The sequence below is a fragment of the Pleurodeles waltl genome, chromosome 8 (genome assembly GCF_031143425.1).
Source record: "Pleurodeles waltl isolate 20211129_DDA chromosome 8, aPleWal1.hap1.20221129, whole genome shotgun sequence".
NCBI lineage: Eukaryota > Metazoa > Chordata > Amphibia > Caudata > Salamandridae > Pleurodeles > Pleurodeles waltl.
In genome coordinates, this window is record NC_090447.1 from 1,275,819,374 (window position 1) to 1,275,839,695 (window position 20,322).

Genomic DNA, 20,322 nt, shown 5'->3' on the forward strand with positions numbered 1-20,322 from the left:
GAGAGACACAAAAAGAAAAAGAAGTTCGCTCAGTCAAACATATCTGCAATCGTGCAATTATCCATGTAACAGGGGCAGTCGGCAAAGCGGTAACAAAAACTCCCCAAGAAGGGACAAACGTAAAGCATTTACCAATTATAAACCAGAATTTTTAAGTCTGTGGCATGCCATATATTTCAAAACTCTAATGTCTGTTATTCAGCCAAGTCTATGAAATGGCCACCACAGCTTCCATTTCAAGGCAGTTAAACGATTCTTCTGCCTAAAATTAGGCTAAAGGTTCCTCAAAATACATGAAGATCACATCCACTACATTGCTTTCATCTATTAGCTGAGTATCAAGTAAAACACTGAAATCTCCTTAAATAACTTTTAGCGGGTTACATGTAATTATGGGCTGCTTCTACTAAGTAAATGCTTGAGAGGGAAGACACAGCTATCTCCTGACTAGGCTCATGCTTCCAGATACCAAGGCCTTTATAACATTACCTCATTTTCAATCATACTTCTTCCACTGCAGCTTATGAGTGTTTTCTATCACAGCTTCTCCTTTGTAAATTCATGCTGTAGTGTATCCCATAATCCACTGATTTCAAGAGCATGCACCCAAAGTCAATATTTTTCCTGTTAATCTGCACTGGCAACTCTTGTGAGAGTATTCTCTGCATACTGGAGTACGGTGATGCATGCTATGTTGAGATTATTTCATCTAGAAGAGCGATACAGAAGCTGGTGGGGCAGAATAGGGAAAGATCAGGACAAAGTTGGTGGTGTTTGGGCATCTTGCAAGAATGGCACTGTATGAAAAGACGTCTTCAGGGCCCTTTAGAAGCTCAAATGATCATTAACCAGTGCTTAATTTGTAAATAAAAATGTGCTGGTGCTCAAAGCCCTCCTCTTAAACACGCAGCTGCTGCAATTAAATGTGGGAGCACGGAATACTGAGACAGCATAATCCTGAAGCCATCTAGGGCCTCTTCAATCCATTTACACTCACTCCCTGCCCCTTCAGATCACTCTTGCAGCTTTCTTCTTTCTCCCATTGTGACGCTTTTTCGTTTTTCTCTTCCTCTATCTTTCCAATATGTGTCTTTTTCTCGCAGCAAATGCTTGAGGCAGAAGAATAAGCGCCGGCCCGCAAAAATAAGTGCCGGTGCTCAGCACTGGAAACAACGAGCACAAATTAAGCACTGTCATTAACTGACCTAAGTGGTAAACTGTTCCAGTAGTGTGTGGCCGGGGCAGAGAAGGTCCCCATTACTGAGCAGTTGTAACATCTGCAATAGTCACAGCTTTACAGCCAGCCTCAGAAAAAATGTCCAGTGAATTTCCATCTACTTTTATGCAAAGGGAGCTGATCGGGTCCATTTGTACAGTGCACAAGTGTGCATGTAAAATGCCTTCTCTGTCTCCCAATTTATCAACATCCTGATTATTTCTTACCATGAAGTCATCATTTAGAGATTGTCAGGGTGTTTGAAAAAAATCTGCAAAATGTGGATTTCCACACAATTAACATGATTTTGTGTTTAGAAAAACGTGGTGTCATCGCAACAAGATACCGTATCTCTGCACTGGAAATCCGTGACTCTTAGCACCATTCTCTTTAAATGCGGATAAATATGTGGAAGCACCATTTCCGCATGTCACTCCCCACTTAGTATTAAATTTGCTGTTGCAATTATCGGTTGTGGGGCAGCGAATACTGGCCTAGTTGTATTAGCGTAAATAGCCCGATGATATCTACATGAAGACCTGGATGTCATATACTCCTCACCTCCTTGCCATTTTACCGTCACCTGTCAAAAGATGTTATTGTGAGCACCGACACTTGTGCACTTAAGGAAAAATAATTGTATCTCTCATATTACACGAGACAGTTTTCCGAGACCATGTTACAAACCACCCAACATTTGTTTCTTAAAATGAATCCCAAAAATATGCGACTTAATGATGCCTTGCTCCCTTACACTCAAAATATGATCATGTGCTCCCAGCACAGGTAGTAAGTCATTTCAGGCATGGTTTGTTTTTAGTTATGTAATGTAGTTTAGTAAACAGCATAAGCATTCTGAGCTTAGAATTACCGCACAAGCAAATGTAAAAGCTCTCTGCATCATCCACGCCTTCCCTCTAGAATTTCCCCTGCCACACACGCATGAGGTCAATCAGAAACCACAGCTGTCCCAGGCAACAGATTTTATTAAAGCTTCTCCACATGATGGGAAGATGTTGTGTGATCCACTGCCAAAGCAGTTAAAAAATCCGTAAACATTTGGTGGGCAGGTACAGTTGGAAAACGTAAACCAGGTATCCCCTGCTGCAGCATTTGGAATTTGGCTCAAAAGCAAATTGTGCATATTTTAGAATTCTTCTAACACAAGAAAAAAACTTTCCATACAAAAATAAAATCCAAGTTCAGTGTATAAAAATATAAATAGGTCTATATCTCCAGATGCAGAGTCGTTGAATCAAGAGGAGGATTTCACCTTAGATGACAAGGCCTGTTTGAAGCGTCGTTTGAGGTCTTGCATGTTGGGAGACTTTGGTCGCGATATGACAGATGTCCTCCTCTTCTCCCCATTGCCGCCATTTTGTAGCTTACTGACCTCTTTACACAGATGCTGAAAAACATCACTGACATCCTGACAGTTTTCACTGGTTGAGATTTCCAGAAAGAAAGTGCCCAGGTCATGCGCCAGCTGCAGGCCCTCCTCCGTCTGCACCTGCCGCGCATGGACAAGGTCCCCTTTGTTGGCGACGATAATAACTGGGCACTTGATATCAGGGTGCATCTTCCGGATGTGCTGATAGAGAGGCCGAATGGATTGGTAGCTGCTGTAGTCTGTGATGGAGTAAACGAGAAGGAAGCCGTCAGCCCACTGCACACACCTGGAAATCAAGTCTCCCTCTTGCGTGAAGTCCTCTTGCGCCTATGAAACAATAAAGCAATTAAAATACAAAGTAATGTATCCCCACAGGTCTTTCTAGAACACAGTCAAGAAAAAACACAAAACAACACAATCATAATAGGACACAATGTGCCATTGTTTTCAATCTTTAGCTAGCTCGGCTTAAGGGGTAAGCACACTTTTGCTACACAAGAGGTCCCTGTTCCTGAGATGAGTGCCTTGCTACACTCAGGGCTTCAAACTCCTAAAAAACTGCAAAGCAATCAGCCAACACTGTGCAACTCATTATTTCTAAATCTCAATTTACACCGAAGCCCAACCAGTGTACTGGGGATAAAACAACTATGATATGTAAAGAATATAAGCAACTGTCTTCTTTATTGCGGACGTAAGCATTGTTGCTTATAAATGCAGACATTATGTTGCTCGCCTATTCTCCTCAGTTAGTCTTTCACTTCACTTTCTAAAAGCCCTGTCCACTGATACAAACAAGTATTGCTTTGCTGTTCAGTGGTACTTTTTTGCATGAAAGGAATGGGTCCCTGTGCAGCATGATAGTTCCATGAAGTAAAGGGATGATTTTAATAGGGCATAAATGCCCTATCAAAGATATACGTTCCTGATCTATGTCAGTGCAGCAGGTGCAGTGGCACCGGGGTCCGTGAGTATAAAGGCCCCCATGAATCCCAATTCTGAATGTTTTTACTACTCATTATGGTTAAAGAGGGCCAATCTTCCATGCTTGCACTAAGGCACATGGCACCCTTGACACGCCACTGTCTGAGGTGGACTTCATATTGAGCACAACCTATCATCCTCACAGTTAAGCCTTGATGCACTACGCTTCTTCTTTAATCCATTAGAACTAGAAGCGTGCAAATATTTGTTCATTGGTCAAGTTTTCTGTTTTCCTTCCCCTTAAAGCACCCACAGATTTTCTGTGCACTGCAAAATAATATTCATTTGAATCGCTCCCTGCCAAGGCAGAAAATCTATGTTGACTGCCTCGCTGCATGTTTAACTTTTGCAGAGATTTTCCTCGTATAATGGCAAATGTCAGCAACATTTTCTCTCAAAGTTTACCTTCTGCACCATACATTTTCAAAAAGATCCAATTGCCACACAAACTGTCAAACATTGCAACATTTGCAAAGTTGTATACAGAACTATGGGACAGTTGCAACAAAGAAAAAGAACTACAAGTTCACAGCTTTACCCGCAAGCACACCTTATCCCAACCTTTCAACCAAAGTTCAGAATGTTCTTTTATTTTGTTAGGAATGGTGCATTTTTCCAATATGTTTACACATCCGGTTTAGTATGCCTGTAGAGTAAGAGTAAAGTTGAAAATGCTTTGTACTCATCTTCCTGAATCCTAATACAGGCTACTACCACTAGGCATCTTTAGGGTTAGTTTATTGAAACACACTCCTGTAGCATGAAACTCCCTCCTTTCCCTGGGGCACCAATTGTAAAGGTTCCAGCTTCAGCTACCAGCCAGTTACTGTCATAACCATAACATTCACCACTTGTACAACCCCAACACAATCTTAACTGCCTCTTGTAGATTAATAAGGATTGTTCAAGCATTCGCATATTACCAACTTTGCAAGGACGAGAGGCTGCCTGAGGCCTGTAGGCTCAAAGCATTTTTGCAGCAAACACCCAGCCCCATGGGCTATTTTAAAGACTGGTGATAACGACAGACAGGAATGTGGAACAGTTTCTACATAGAACAATTTGCACAAAAGTCCCTTAGAGCCATAGAAATACTATCTACAGCCCCACCCTTGGTGTATTTGTACATGGAGTTATTTTACCTGAGCACAGCCTGGCGTGTCCTGGATCTGCAGAGAGAGCTGCTCCCCGTCCACGTGAACGAGCCTGGAGTACAGATTACCTGGGGAAACAAAGCCCCCAAGAGTTAATAGTTTGCCTTAAGAGAAACCCACAATACAGCACCCGCCCATGCAGGGTCTACAAGAGAGCACAAATGAATAGCTGACCTGTGTTAGGCTCATAATCCCCGATGAACCGCCTTGTCAGGAAGCGCACAATCATAGCTGCAGAGAAAGAAAAGACTCTGGGTTACAAGAAGAAGCAAATCCAGTCATGTGGTGTACACTATGACCAGAGACCTGAGATCCAGCCCAATCACAGATGGTCGAGGAAACCTCTGAAAACTGAACTATTGAGACCGGCTTTCAACTAAACTCGAAGTAGTCTGAGTGACTGCAAATGAATGGCCTCAAATCCACTAAACCAACCAATCGGACACTAGCTTCCTCCTTCTCTTTTATTTTATGTGCCTCCTGTGCCTCCTAGATAGATATTAGATAGATAGATAGATAGATCTGTCTGCAGAGATAATATAAAGTTACTGAAATGGCTTTCACTGTAATGTTGCATTTATGCCTATGTCAAATTACTAGGGGCAGGTGCCTCGAGGTCAATGCTGGGTCCCTTCAAGGTGAGGCCATATCTTTAGTCACAAGACACTCAGTGATGGTACACATGCAAGTTTTTACTGGCCTAATCAGAGCTAAGGGTGTAGACTGCTCAAAAAAGGCACTTGTACCTCGGCCACCTTAAAGACCTCCCAAAACCCATATAGGCAAATGTTAACAACTGCTTAAAGAAAAATACCTTAGCTAGTGGTCAGAAGAGTGCTGTACACAGTGGGAGATAGGGGTTCAATTTTAAGTTATGTGGAGTGCAGGGCGGGGTGGGGGCGATTCAGGATGTCTACAATATGAAGGTGATTTTTTAAAAAGTACCTGTTTCACCGGGCTTCGTAACCTCCGAACTGCTCCTCATCTGCAGGGACAGGCTCAGGCTCCCAGCCTGCCCTGCATCCAATCCCACCGCTGCTTTCACGCTGCTGACAGCATGAAAGCAGTGGTGGGATTGGATGGAGCGCCCTGGCTGCTTGCTCCGAGGCAGAGTGGGAGCTTCTGCCTCCTCTCTCCAATCCGGCACAGCGTAGCCGAGTTGGACAGAACCTACTGTGCATGTATGTTTGGCCGGGCCAAGATGGCAGACCAAACATATGTGCGCACTGAGGGGGAGTGCTGAGCCACCCCTGAAGAGAGCACTTGTTATTGGGCCTGAGGAGTTGTAAAATCCTTAGCAATTAACAACAAAGTTCGTTTCACAGCTCACAGCACTTCTTCAGAAAGAAGACTTTAGTATAAATATCTTCAACAATTTCATTCCTTGGCCCCTTTATACCTAGAAAGAGGCTGTGCTCTGAGGCATTTCAGTGGGGACAGGGAACACGTCTCTTAGGAAAAGAAAGGTGATCTGTCCGAAGCCACTTGTATACAAGTGCCACATGGTTTTCAGATTGTGAGCACTGTCGGTCAGGAAACCTGAATCAGTCCTGGCAAAATGTTCAAAACAGCCCCACACTGCAGGGGGTAGCGACTAGAATGGGGCCATAAAGTCTTTCATGGGTGGCTCATGCAGTGCTTAATTTGTAAATAAAAATGTGCTGGTGCCCAAAGCCCTCCTCTTAAACACGCAGCTGCAGCAATTAAATGTGGGAACACGGAATACTGAGGCAGCGTAATCCTGAAGCCATCTCGGGCCTCTTCAGTCCATTTAAAGCTACTCCCTGCCCTTTCAGCTCACTTTTGTAGCTTTCTGCTTTGTCCCATTGTGACGCTTTTTCGTCTTTTCTCTTCCTCAGTCTTTCCGACATGTGTCTTTTGCTCGCAGCAAATGCTTTAGGCAGAAGAATAAGCGCCGGACCCTATAAATAAGACCCGGTGCTCCGCATCGGAAACAACAAGCACAAATTAAGCACTGGGCTCATGGCAGCTCGGCTTGCTCTGAATGTAGCAGTATATAGTACAGCCCCACACTGGCAGAATGGTGCGGCCAGACCTAGTTGTGAGGTGGCCCTAAAGTGGTACCCACATGCATGGAGGTGGCAACACACGTATGGAACACAGGGGGCAGAGAGGGTCTCGGTCATTTGACTGGGGGCGATGCCATTATAAACAGTGTCAGCAACGTGCTCGCTCTATGAAGCAAATACATTTTTTGCTGCACTGTATCGAATTTTCTTGGAAGGCGTGACTATAATTGAAAACTCAATTGGAAGATTTCTTCACTTGCTTTTGACCTCCTTTTGTAGGATTGCATTTTTAGTTTCCCACGAGTGCAGAGAAAGGTTCCAAGTAATGCCTCAAACGTCAGCTTTGTTTATACTTTATAATTCACCAAAGAGATTATTTGGAAGTGATGAAAACTTTGATTGGGGTATCAAAACCACGATACAGATGCTATGAAAACACACTTAAAGAGCTGCCTGTGCGCGAGTTATATATTGGAGAATCTACAGCAGAAACACAGAAACACAATGCAGTAGAAACAGAGAGAATTTAATCGCCACTGACAGAAGTGGTGGATATTTTAGGAGGGAGGAAGCGAAAATGATGACAATAATGCATGCCTAACACGGACCTCTTTAATGTGAGAGTTATTATGAGTTTCTGTGCATGCAAAAAAATACACAAGGCGAACAAGTGTGTTGGGAGAGAGTCGCCCTGTGCAGCCCCGTCGCCACCAGGGACACACCAGGGAATGCTGACAGCGACCCTCGCCTCCGCAAAGGGCACGGCTCACTCACCGGTCTTTCCCACGCCGTTGCCTCCCAGCACTGTGAGTTTAACGTCCCTGCTACTGAGGAAGTAATCCGCGGACTCGGCGATTGGGGCGAGGAGAAAGTTGCTGGACATGTTTGGCAGACGCATGTGGAAGAAGAGAAAGGAGTTGGTACGTGGACAAACCTAGACAGGACCAGGCATAGACCAGAGTGATAGCCAGCAATGCGCACAAAGTCGAAGTCCCGGAAATCCCTCGCCAGGCGCTGAATAACTCCAGGCATCCACACAGCTGCAGCTCCTTTCACTGCCCGAGCGCCTCGCTCCAGCCTCAGCCGGTACTCGCGCGGGGAGTTTTATAAAGGCTACGCCACAGCATCCGCTCTGGAGCCACCCCCGTCGGTCCATGAAAGGCAATGAGAGGAGGAGGCAGGAGACTGTCACAGCGCACGCACAGGGCCGCCGAGGAGCGACGCTCGGCGTCACCCAGCCCCTCGCACGCAGCGCTGCCATCACAGACCCTGAAGAGACCAGCGTGAGGGGGGCGTGCCAGGGAGACCCCGGGGAGACAAGAGGGCGAGGCATCAGTGGGGACAGAAGGGAGAGACTCGCACTATGTAAACAGGGGGTCGGGGTACCCTCGATTAAACAAAGGAGAGAGGCATCCTGGGGAGAGATGGGCACTTTGCAGACAGGGGAGGGGGCAGGCATTCCCGGAGAGACGCAGACCCCATGTGGACAGGGGAATGGGTATCCCTGAGTGCTTCATGCTTATAATCCCTAGTAACTGACACTTCAGGTTTTTAAATAGGCAAACATTCACTTTTCCGATAGCTATACTTTGTACCCTGAACTGGCAAAGCTGGGCTTTTACCCAGGGTGCTGAGTAAAGGGCAGCACTGCCTATCACTGCTCTTTTTCAGGTGCTACCTCTTCCTTTTTGTTTAAGCACTCTACAAGAGTGCATGGTTCCCTTGTGTGCTTCTCTCCCATCCCATCACACTCCATGCTCCTCTCGCTCGCCTATGTGCTTCCCCCTACCAGCCTCACAATAGTACACGACTGTTCCAAGAAATCCAAGAAATGGGTGCCCATATTCAGAAAGCACTATTGAACAATTTTACCAATACTGATAACATAACATAGCGTGCACATTTCACAGTATGGGTGGCTGAAAGAAAAGCAATGTATGCTTTTTATCCCTCTTAAGAACTATTTTTCACCCAATAAATGTATTCCTTTTTTCACAAATATTATCTGCCTTCCATCACATTAAAGCTATTTATTGCATGGTTTCACTACTGCAAGTGCAAAAACAAGGATTCATATAAAAAAACCTGCTTTATTTTCATACACATTTTAGTGCATAACCTTGGAAACTGTGTGCCTCAACTTTATAAATTCTTTTAAAAACAAACTACAGCACCATGTCAAAATAAGGGGCACATTGTTTTCATCCTTGAAGCAAAACAAGTGTAATTTTTTTCATCATGGGCACCACATAGATGTTTTCACCTTTCATTTATTCATTCACTCATTCATCAATCCACCCATTTGTGTGTGCGTTTAAGCATTCACACCCATCAGTTCAGTCTTCCATGTACCCGTCCGTATTCATGAACATGTACCCACCCACATTCATGAATCTACCCTTACACAGGCCTACAAAATCCTGCATCCATCTATTCACCTTTGTGCCCATGTGTGCCTGTGTGTGCGACATAACGATTTTTAATCTTGGCAGGTTGAGTACCTGTAGTGTACTTCCACTGCCCTTAGTCATGTCTCAGTGAATTAATTAAGTAGTGGGCTTTCCCAAGCCTATTCCATGGAGAGGAAAGGTGGCACTGGAGGTCGATAACATCATTATTTTAACATTCCACATACACGATTGAGAGACATTTCTGTCACGCATGATTAAAATGATTATCTCTTACGTGAAACCCAGAGAAACTCTGCATACAGAAAAATAACACATCCATGCAGTCCTAACACCCCAGAGTGCCATTAATGGCAAATGTATTGAAAAATAACCCTAAGTCATGGTTGAGTATCATTCCGTTTATAGATTTTTGAGAATCATTCCCGACACACATGACTAAGAGGAATTCCTCACACTCAAATGAGGCACCCCTGACACACATGAATGAAAGGCAGCTCATACACTGCTTAGCATCATACATCGTAAGCAATGTTATCATGTTACAAGGCATTTCTTATATACGCTATTGACGGCATACAGGGAGTGCAGAATTATTAGGCAAATGAGTATTTTGACCACATCATCCTCTTTATGCATGTTGTCTTACTCCAAGCTGTATAGGCTCGAAAGCCTACTACCAATTAAGCATATTAGGTGATGTGCATCTCTGTAATGAGAAGGGGTGTGGTCTAATGACATCAACACCCTATATCAGGTGTGCATAATTATTAGGCAACTTCCTTTCCTTTGGCAAAATGGGTCAAAAGAAGGACTTGACAGGCTCAGAAAAGTCAAAAATAGTGAGATATCTTGCAGAGGGATGCAGCACTCTTAAAATTGCAAAGCTTCTGAAGCGTGATCATCGAACAATCAAGCGTTTCATTCAAAATAGTCAACAGGGTCGCAAGAAGCGTGTGGAAAAACCAAGGCGCAAAATAACTGCCCATGAACTGAGAAAAGTCAAGCGTGCAGCTGCCACGATGCCACTTGCCACCAGTTTGGCCATATTTCAGAGCTGCAACATCACTGGAGTGCCCAAAAGCACAAGGTGTGCAATACTCAGAGACATGGCCAAGGTAAGAAAGGCTGAAAGACGACCACCACTGAACAAGACACACAAGCTGAAACGTCAAGACTGAGCCAATAAATATCTCAAGACTGATTTTTCTAAGGTTTTATGGACTGATGAAATGAGAGTGAGTCTTGATGGGCCAGATGGATGGACCCGTGGCTGGATTGGTAAAGGGCAGAGAGCTCCAGTCCGACTCAGACGCCAGCAAGGTGGAGGTGGAGTACTGGTTTGGGCTGGTATCATCAAAGATGAGCTTGTGGGGCCTTTTCGGGTTGAGGATGGAGTCAAGCTCAACTCCCAGTCCTACTGCCAGTTCCTGGAAGACACCTTCTTCAAGCAGTGGTACAGGAAGAAGTCTGCATCCTTCAAGAAAAACATGATTTTCCTGCAGGACAATGCTCCATCACACGCGTCCAAGTACTCCACAGCGTGGCTGGCAAGAAAGGGTATAAAAGAAGGAAATCTAATGACATGGCCTCCTTGTTCACCTGATCTGAACCCCATTGAGAACCTGTGGTCCATCATCAAATGTGAGATTTACAAGGAGGGAAAACAGTACACCTCTCTGAACAGTGTCTGGGAGGCTGTGGTTGCTGCTGCACGCAATGTTGATGGTGAACAGATCAAAACACTGACAGAATCCATGGATGGCAGGCTTTTGAGTGTCCTTGCAAAGAAAGGTGGCTATATTGGTCACTGATTTGTTTTTGTTTTGTTTTGGAATGTCAGAAATGTATATTTGTGAATGTTGAGATGTTATATTGGTTTCACTGGTAATAATAAATAATTGAAATGGGTATATATTTTTTTTTTGTTAAGTTGCCTAATAATTATGCACAGTAATAGTCACCTGCACACACAGATATCCCCCTAACATAGCTAAAACTAAAAACAAACTAAAAACTACTTCCAAAAATATTCAGCTTTGATATTAATGAGTTTTTTTGGTTCATTGAGAACATGGTTGTTGTTCAATAATAAAATTAATCCTCAAAAATACAACTTGCCTAATAATTCTGCACTCCCTGTATATAGTAAGCACAAATTCAACCCAATACATAATCATTTGACTGAGAGACGTTCTTCACATGCACTATAAGGAACTGTATATCTGACACACTGTTGAGCGACACGTACTATAAATGCGATTGCGATCATTTCTTTACATGTCTGATTGAGGACCATTTCTCCAGCTTTAACCGTGGGTGCAGGGCATTTTTATAGGACCACTTAAAAAGTCATCACTTGCAGAACCGAGGGCCATTCTGCCCGCACACTTCAATAAAAGGGATTGAAGGACATGCTTCACACTTCATTGAGTGACACTTCTCGGACTGAACGGCCATCAGCATTTCACCATTTTAAAACTTTCAAAGTTAATAAAATGAAAACCAGACTCCCGGGGCATAGCTTCAAGGGAGGGGTGTGGGGGGAGGAGCAGAGTATAGGTGTTATATAAATGTATTTTCTGATAAATAGTTGGGTACAGGTGCTCTCAGTCATGTATGATAAGATTTCTGTCGGATTTTTCCCGGACTTTTTACATGCATACAGACAAAAATGCACACACACACACTCTCACTCTCTGTTTTCAAAGTCTTCAAAAATGTAAGTTATTTCACAAAATATCGTACTTTCTCTCTTAGTGCTCCTACCAATCAGCATCCTCTCCCTTTCCACTGCCCCACAGGCCTTCCCCGTGAATCCTGCGTGTGGTATAAAGCATGTAACATTATATGCCAGCCTGATTGTGAAAAATCTGAAGATCACACCGCTACAATCTGACTGACCAAGCTTCGCCCCAGCAGCCTCGATTGGGTGATTCTAATTGTACAACAATTGCCCATGTAAATCCTTTTGAATGCAAGTGCCACTGCCTAACATTGCAACTCCTCGAAGAGTCACTGTACACGTAAGGATATAGCATGGACGAAATGAGCCAAATTTCAATAGCAGCGCAAAACATTATCTTTTAACGGTCCATCAAGTATAGTGGAAAGGGTGTTTCTCAGCCCACTCCTGCGTTTCTAGCAATCACCAACAATAAGCTTTCTGAAATATTTGTTTGTCTATTGATGGCATTCCGGGGTGTGAGATGCATCATTCACTGGATGTCGCCTGCAACGCGGTGTCAGGACATCTATGCCTTTAAAGTAAAATGTGCAGTTTGTCAGCAACCCTTCTCGTCTTGAATTCGGAAAATGCACCTAGCAGGCAAAGCAGCATGGAGCGGAGAAATGCGTACAGCAGGCCACTTGAGAGCGATGCTTAGGTTAAACGGTGGCAGGCGGAGGCGTGGAGGAATGTTTGCCTCCAACCCCGCCATAATAAAAGCAGAGCAGCGCAAGGCTGCAGTGCGACGTGCGACCTCACCTACGTGGGGGTACAGGGTGGAGCTTCAGCACGCGAACCGGAAGTAAGCGCTAATCCGATACGAACGCAAATCAAAGCACTGAAAGCATCCTTATTTGAGTGCATTGCCCACCATAAGTGTCTTTCTTACCCTCGGCCTGGCGTAACTTGCATTATCTGGAAGGGATTGGCACGATGGAGCATAGGATATGATTAGAAGAACTGTGGTGCGTTTACTATGCACCCTCAACAGTTGGTACACTGTGTCCTTTTGACAGCCTAATAGACTCCCACATGCAAATTAGCAGCGTCGCTCCTTATCAGTGACACTTTCGGTGAACACATCATCCTTTGGTTCAGAGCCGTCTCGCATGAAAGCAGCCCATAGAGCTGATGTGACTCATTCATAGATTTGGAACAACAGTAGCAAATTACTACCAGGGGAGCAATAAAATGTGCTCACACAGACTGTATTGCTGGGCTGATCTCACAACTGTGCATAGCTCAAGTGGGGCCAGCTACTGTTTACTGCATCATCACTTTTGAGTCAATGTGTGCAATTGACCAATGAGACCTGAATAGTGAGGCAAAGAAAGGCCCCCTTTAACGTGCCAGGTCTACGTTTATAAACATGGCTGCACTTGCCTTACGCCTTAAAGACCACGACAGGTGTACAAATAAAAGAAAATGTCTAACTGGTGAGACGGGAATGTCCCCTCCCTTGCGTGACGTACAGCCGTGTCCCCTGCAGGCCCGAACTGTATACATGTGATCCTGTTTTTATTTTTTATTTTGCTTGTGTCAAATATTACTCCCTTATGCGTCCATTGACCTAAGCCTGGTCTGATGACAATGTTAGTTTCTGGGCCTAGTGCTGAACTGGGAGGGGGACAAGAACACCCTCATAGTGACCGAAGACTACCGTCCCTGTAACAGGTTTTATGTGTGGAACGCAGTGGGTTTTATGTGTGGAACGCAGTGGTTGCTGTGTGTTACTGAATTATAATGACTGGCTTTTTACCTGTGAGATATGAATGTGGGCCTACTCGCCCATTCATGTAAAGTTCCATTAATAACGTAAAACAAGCGATCCTAAACCCGTCATTCCATGTGTTGTGCTTTGGGTTGCCACCTTTCCAAGATAAATATTCCGGCCATTTGTTGTTGTTGTAAGGGTCAGCAAAGATGTGGGCATGATACTTAATATGGCTTTCCACAAAATCTTGTTTATTCATGTCTTACATAACTTTTATGCGTTTCTTTACTTTAAATATTATCCAGAGATGGTTAACACAGCTCTAGAACACATTTAAAATTATTTCTATTTTTATGCTGTTTGAAGTAAGTACGTATAAGGCTTAATATACCGGCTATAGATGATTTTGATTCTTTCTGTAACGGCTGAGACAATAAAATACCAGTGGTGCCGGTAGTAAACAGGTCAGCTGGCAACCCTAGTTGTGCCTGTGTAGGTATGTTAGTAGCAGTAGTTTGCCATGCAATGTGTAGTGTGTGTGTGCAGTAGTGTGCCTCGCAGGAGTTGTAGGCCTGCAAGTTCAATTTTGGAAGCCAACAGCCTAGACCAGAGTTCAATATGGGGGAGAGGTTTCTTTTCTCCAGACAGCATCTGTATTGTTGGCATCTCCTAGGTGGGAAAGGGAGCAAAATACATGATGATGAGGCAAGAGAAAACTGGCTTTATTAAGTAGTGGCAGAGCCCTTCCTGATAAAACTTACTCTGATTGCAGATGTCTTTTGCTGGATGTAAGAGGTTTCAGGGTGAGGCCTGCTGTAAATGCTGATAGGGAGTGTAGCAGGACACTTGGAAACAAACAAAACCGGAGTCTCAAAATAAGTTTGTTTCATCGTAAAAAGGAACCCATGCACGTAGCTGCCTCTCCGTCCACAGTCTGGAATAACGGCTAACTCGGACTCGAGCCCACCGTACTCCAGAACCCAGAGGGTAAGCCAATGAAACAAACGTTCCATTGAAGCCACGCGCGCAAGTGAAAACATACAAGAAGAAATTACATATACATATTACAACATCTCCCTCCCTTATAATAAATTAGAGAAAAACAAAAAAAAACATTAAGACAGAATAAAATCTCGAAATTTAACAGGTAAGTTAATTTGTCTCAAACTTCTAGTTGTAACGCATTTTGAATTAGCATCATCAATATTTTTGTCACCATCATTTCCATCCAGATCTGAACCATTAGCACTAGACTGATGATCAGGAACATAACCTTGAAGCCCAGAATCATTCATGTGACCAGAATTTAAATTATAAGATTTCAAAGACTGCTCACATGCAATTTCTTGCAAATCTGTTGATAAAATTGAATCCTCCTCTTCCTTTAAATGAGACATGTTCCTGAAAATCTTGAGTTGCTCAGAATTAATAGGAATTACACAACTTCTGCTCCACCAACCTCGTCCATCTAAAAATACAGAAGCTCTGGTAACTTTGAGAACTTTAGATGGAAAATAATATCTAGATTCTCCTTTCCTTACTCTAAAAGATTTTTTAAGTAAAACCCAATCATTGACCTTTAATTCAACTATTTTAGTAGTGAGCCTGTGATCAAAATTAAGTTTCTGCTTAAGTTGTTTATCAAAAACAGTACTTCTCATGGTGTTATTAACCCCCAACTGAGATTTTTTGTCAATATCACTTAAAACATGAAACATCCACCTTGGCACGAGTTTGGTTCTGGGATCCCTTCCCCTCAGCAACTTGAATGGAGAACAACCTGTAGTTGAATGGGGAGTAGATAGGTATACCCAAATTTTCTCTTGCAGAAATTCTGCAACATCATTGTTTGATGGCAAAACTGTTTGAATTCCTTCCTTAAGAATCCGATTGACCCTTTCTATTAATCCATTCGCTGAAGGATTGTGAAGTGCCACTCTGAGATGTTTGATGTCATGTAAAGTCAAAAAATCTGAAAATGTTTTAGACAAAAAATGTGAACCATTGTCCGTAGCAATTGTGTTGACAGGCCCCTCTGACCTAAACAATTTGCTTAAAAAACTGATAACCATATCCAAATCAGTTTCAGAAGTGAAAGAATAATAAACCCATTTTGAAAAATAATCCACCACCACCACTAAATATCTCATGTGCCTTGGTAACAAATGAAATGGCCAGAGAAGTCTAAAGCAACTTTATCCCACGGTTTCTCTGGCAAAGGAACAGGATATAAAGGCTTAGGGACAGTCCTCCAATGTTTATCTGAAACAATACATTCGGGGCACCTGTTGATAAAAGAGGTAACTTGCTTATCTAAACTTGGCCACCAATAAGAGATTTAAATTTTTCTGGAGGTAGCGGAAATACCCAAATGACCCTTGTGAGTAGTTTAATTATCTTGTCCCTAATATTGGTAGGAGGAACAATGAGATCACCCCTCAGACAAATACCGTTTTCAACTGTGAGCTCATTAGACACATGATAAAAAGCTCTAAGTTCCCCTGACAGACTTCTCTCCGCTGGCCATTTGGTCTTCAAAAATCCTACTACCTTAGACAAAATAGAGTCAGAGGACATAGCAGACACCCATTCTTGCTCCGAAACATGATTGTTAGACACAGCCAAAATGTCCAACAGGGCTACCACACATTCTTTTTCTGCATCAATTTCCACTGAGGCTTCATAGGGTAAAGGCAAACGAGACAAACAATCTGCACGAAAGTTCATGCCTCCTTGCACATATTTCAGTACCAGGTTGTATTCTTGCAACTTGGATAGAATACAAACCAATCTTGCTGATGCTTTACCCAGACCATTACCATTCAATAAATGAACTAAAGGTTTATGATCTGTGAACACCTCACACCTATTGCCCCAAATATAGGTTCTAAATTTCTGAACTGCCCACACACAAGCTAGGGCCTCTCTTTCGATGGTGCTGTAATGTTTCTCCGCCTCCGATAACAACCTAGACGCAAAAGCAACAGTATTTTCACCACCATTCACCCACTGGCCAAACACAGCTCCAATCCAATTAAACTGGTGTCTACCGTGACAAACGGATTACCCTCAGGATCAAAGGGTTGTAATGCAGGAGCATTGATAACTAAATCCTTAACTCTATCGAATGTAGAATTTAAATCATTTGTCCATTCAAATTTAGTTCCTTTTTTAAGTAATGATCTAAGAGGTTGCACTTCCATGGCATACCCTGGAACAAATCTAGCATAATATCCACAAAGCCCCAGGAAGGATTTTAACGCATCTTTGTCAGAGGGTGGACATGCCTTTCTAACCGCATCCACATTGCTAAATTTCGGTCTGATTCCCTCACTAGAAATGACATGACCAAGATATTCTACCTCATTGACAAACAATTTACACTTCCCAGGCTTTACTGTCATGCCCTTTTCCCTAAGGATACTTAAAACCTTTTTTTAAATTTCTAGATGTTCTTTCTCTGACACTGTGTGTATCAAAATGTCGTCTTGGAAAGCCAAGACCTAAGGCAAGTCAGCAAATAGATCGTCCATCAACTTTTGAAAAACGCTTGCTGCTGAAGCCAGACCAAAAGGCAAGCTTAAATATTTGAATACTCCAAATGGAGTTACAAAAGTGGTTATTTCTTGAGAAACTTCACTCAACGGAATTTGGTGGTACGCAGAGTGAAGGTCTATGGTTGAAAATACTTTGGATGTACACAGACTCGTAATCATTTCTTGAATACGTGGAAGAGGATGACTATCTATGACAATGTTTTGGTTAACCAATCTCAAGTCAACACATAGTCTCACCTCGCCGTTTTGTTTCTTGGTAATTACAATGGGTGATACCCATTCTGAGGCATCTGCAGGAGCGATTATTCCTTGAGATTGAAGTTTATGTAATAAGGATTTCAAATCTGCTCTTACACTCAGGGGTATGGGTCTCACCTTATGCACAACAGGAGTTGCACCTTTCTTGAGTTTAATACTATGCTCATAGCCCAGAACTTTCCCAATTTGGTCTTTGAAAACTTCTGGAAACAAATCAATAATGCTTTGCATAGTGTCTTTAGATATGCATACATTGGCTACTGAGTCTGATAGTAATAAATCAGGTAAATCCCCTAAAATCACAGGAACATCAAGGCCAGGACGCAATATTATTCCCAAACGTGCTAAATCCTTCCAGCCCACAATGTTACGCCCTTTGACAGCAACATAAATTTTCGTTACAATGGATCTACCCAGACATTGTAGATCTGACACAAAATAACCCAAAATGTTAATGTCTTGTTCCCCATATGCTTTGGGAGCAACATCAGGATACTGTACGTCGATAGAACCTCTCCACAAGTAAAAAAACGTGTGATCTGCCAAGATCGTAATGGGGGCTCCTGAATCGGGCAAAACAGGAATGGTTTGAGAACGAATCACTACATCTCACACAGCCCCTTTAATAACTTTCTCAGTTTTCCCACCCTGACCAACCGGAAAGTCAATGGTTAATAACATATTAGAAAATTGATTAGAAGACTGAGTAATTTCTTCATCAACATCAACACTGTTGATCTTAACCTTACTAGAAGAGCCTCTATTTAAGGGTTGTGACTGGCACACAGCTTGAAAATGCCCCACTTTTCGACAATTATTAAATTTTTTGCCATGTGCCGGACAGGAAGTGTCATTACCAACATGACATTTTGAGCCACAACGGAAACACAGTTTTGAGTACTTAACCCCTTTAGTCTTTGCCTGTTTGGTCAGTTTATTATGAATGGCACAAACATCCTCTTTGTCACTAATAAGATCAACAGTGCTGTTCTGACTAGCTAAAACTTTGGAAGTATTTATGGACCTTTCATTCCCTTTGGCCAAAACCAACACTTCATCCAAGGTTGGATTACAACATGACAGAAGTCTTTCTTGAATCTTTTTCTGAAAACAATGAAACACAAACTGATCCCTAATGTAAATATCAATATTTGCACCAAATTCACATTTAGCTGCTAAGACTCTCAGATTAGCGATATACTCCTCAATTGATTAATCACTCATTTGTTTGCGCATGTCAAAATTAAACCTTTCTAGTAGTACATCAGAGTCTCCAGAATAATGCTTTGCCATACGTTCTTTCGCTTCAATATAGCAGTTCCATAATGCGTCGCCTGCAGCAGGAGATGAAATAGCTGGTAGATTATCAAATATTCTTTGAGCTGAAATTCATAGATGGTTAAATAATAAAGCCTTCTTTCTGTTAGGAGAAAAATCCACAGCATCAATGGCTGCCAGATAGTTTTCAAAAATGCGGATCCATTCAGCCCATTTAATGTCAGGTTTACCTGCTTTCTGTAGAAATACTGGTGGTTGTACAATATTTTGATTGGATGCCATTATAAATTTGAAAAAATTAAACAAATGTATATATAATAATATAATATATAATAATAGGACACAGTAGCCAAGGCAAAGCCTGAAGAGCCACGTAGGGGTGCGTGCACCAACACTAAGAATCCGTTTTTCAAAAAGACGCTAGCAGCTCCAGCTTAAACAAAGCTACGTCTTTAAAGAATCACGAGAAATCCGTTACCAATGGCATCCACAAAACATTCCTGCGTAGCGCGTGAGTCACGAGTAAATGGTCACCAAGGTAACTTTAAAAGCGTCTCTGCATGACGCGTGTAGAGCCTGAGGATTGCATCACCATAATAACCATGGCCTTCACAGTAACGTAAAGCGTTAGGCCTGTCCAATAGCCAATAGCTCCGCAAGTCTCTTCTTCGAGATTTCCCTTTTTCATTAAAGATGAAAAGACGCCTGAACACCGGACACCAAAAGGCAGCAACTTCCCAATGGGTCCCGTTTTTTGTCGAACCCCACTCCTGGTACCAAACATGTAGCAGGACACTTGGAAACAAACGAAACCGGAGTCTCAAAATAAGTTGGTGTGTTTATTTCATCGTAAAAAGGGACCCACGCACGTAGCTGCCTCTCCGTCCACAGTCTGGAATAACGGCTAATTCAGAATCGAGCCCACCGCACCCCAGAACCCAGAGGGTAAGCCAATGAAATAAACGTTCCATTGAAGCCACACGCGTGAGTGAAAACATACAAGAAGAAATTACATATACATATTACAGGGAGTCCTCTGAAGGGGCACAGAATCTTGTTTCTCTTCCTGATCTCTGTGAAGAGGCTCGGAAATAAATGAGTGTAGCCTGCTCTCACCTCTGTGTACTTTTGTGGTGTGTTCTCCACTTGAAGACTGTTCTGTTAGTTGGAGCATCTGTGCAGATAGAGGCCAAGCCTGGAATGTGGCCTGGCCAGGACTTGTGAAAGGAAATCGCCCCACACTGCTCCTAAGAATACATGTGCTCCATCTGCGAAAGTGGTTTAAAGATCGGAGCTCAAGACTCTTTATTGTTCTTTGTTGTGGTCTCTTCTACCAAGAGGGGATACTCTACGGAGTACTCTGGGTCTACAAAGCAATCAAGGTTTTGTATTGTATTGACAGCAAACTCCCCATCATCGCCTGGAGTCCGAGCTGAAGGAGGAATTACTGACTGTCCTGCATACGAACATATCCTGCTGTAAGCAAGGAAAGGATCCTCTGACTGTACAGGTAGAGCGAATCGTGGAAGGGATCACTTTAATTAGACCCTGGCACAGTGTCTGTCTGAGACTTGTGAAGCAAGAGTGCCAAAGGTATAGCAGTAC

General features: G+C 43.0%; 1 protein-coding gene across 2 annotated transcripts; it reads right to left on the reverse strand.

Moving 5' to 3' along the window:
• Positions 1 to 2,184: 2,184 nt before the first annotated feature.
• Positions 2,185 to 8,031, reverse strand: RASL11A (RAS like family 11 member A). Of its 2 annotated transcripts, none has more exons than XM_069202216.1 (4): positions 7,709 to 8,031; positions 4,919 to 4,975; positions 4,733 to 4,812; positions 2,185 to 2,933 (listed from the first exon to the last, which is right to left on the reverse strand). In XM_069202216.1, the coding sequence occupies exons 2-4, from the start codon at positions 4,971 to 4,973 to the stop codon at positions 2,472 to 2,474; spliced, it is 597 nt and encodes a 198-aa protein (XP_069058317.1). In that variant the 5' UTR covers positions 4,974 to 4,975; positions 7,709 to 8,031; the 3' UTR covers positions 2,185 to 2,471. The 2 variants fall into 2 exon arrangements, with proteins under 2 accessions (XP_069058317.1, XP_069058316.1); XM_069202215.1 differs by having other exon boundaries at positions 7,549 to 8,030.
• Between the last annotated feature and the right edge of the window lie 12,291 nt (positions 8,032 to 20,322).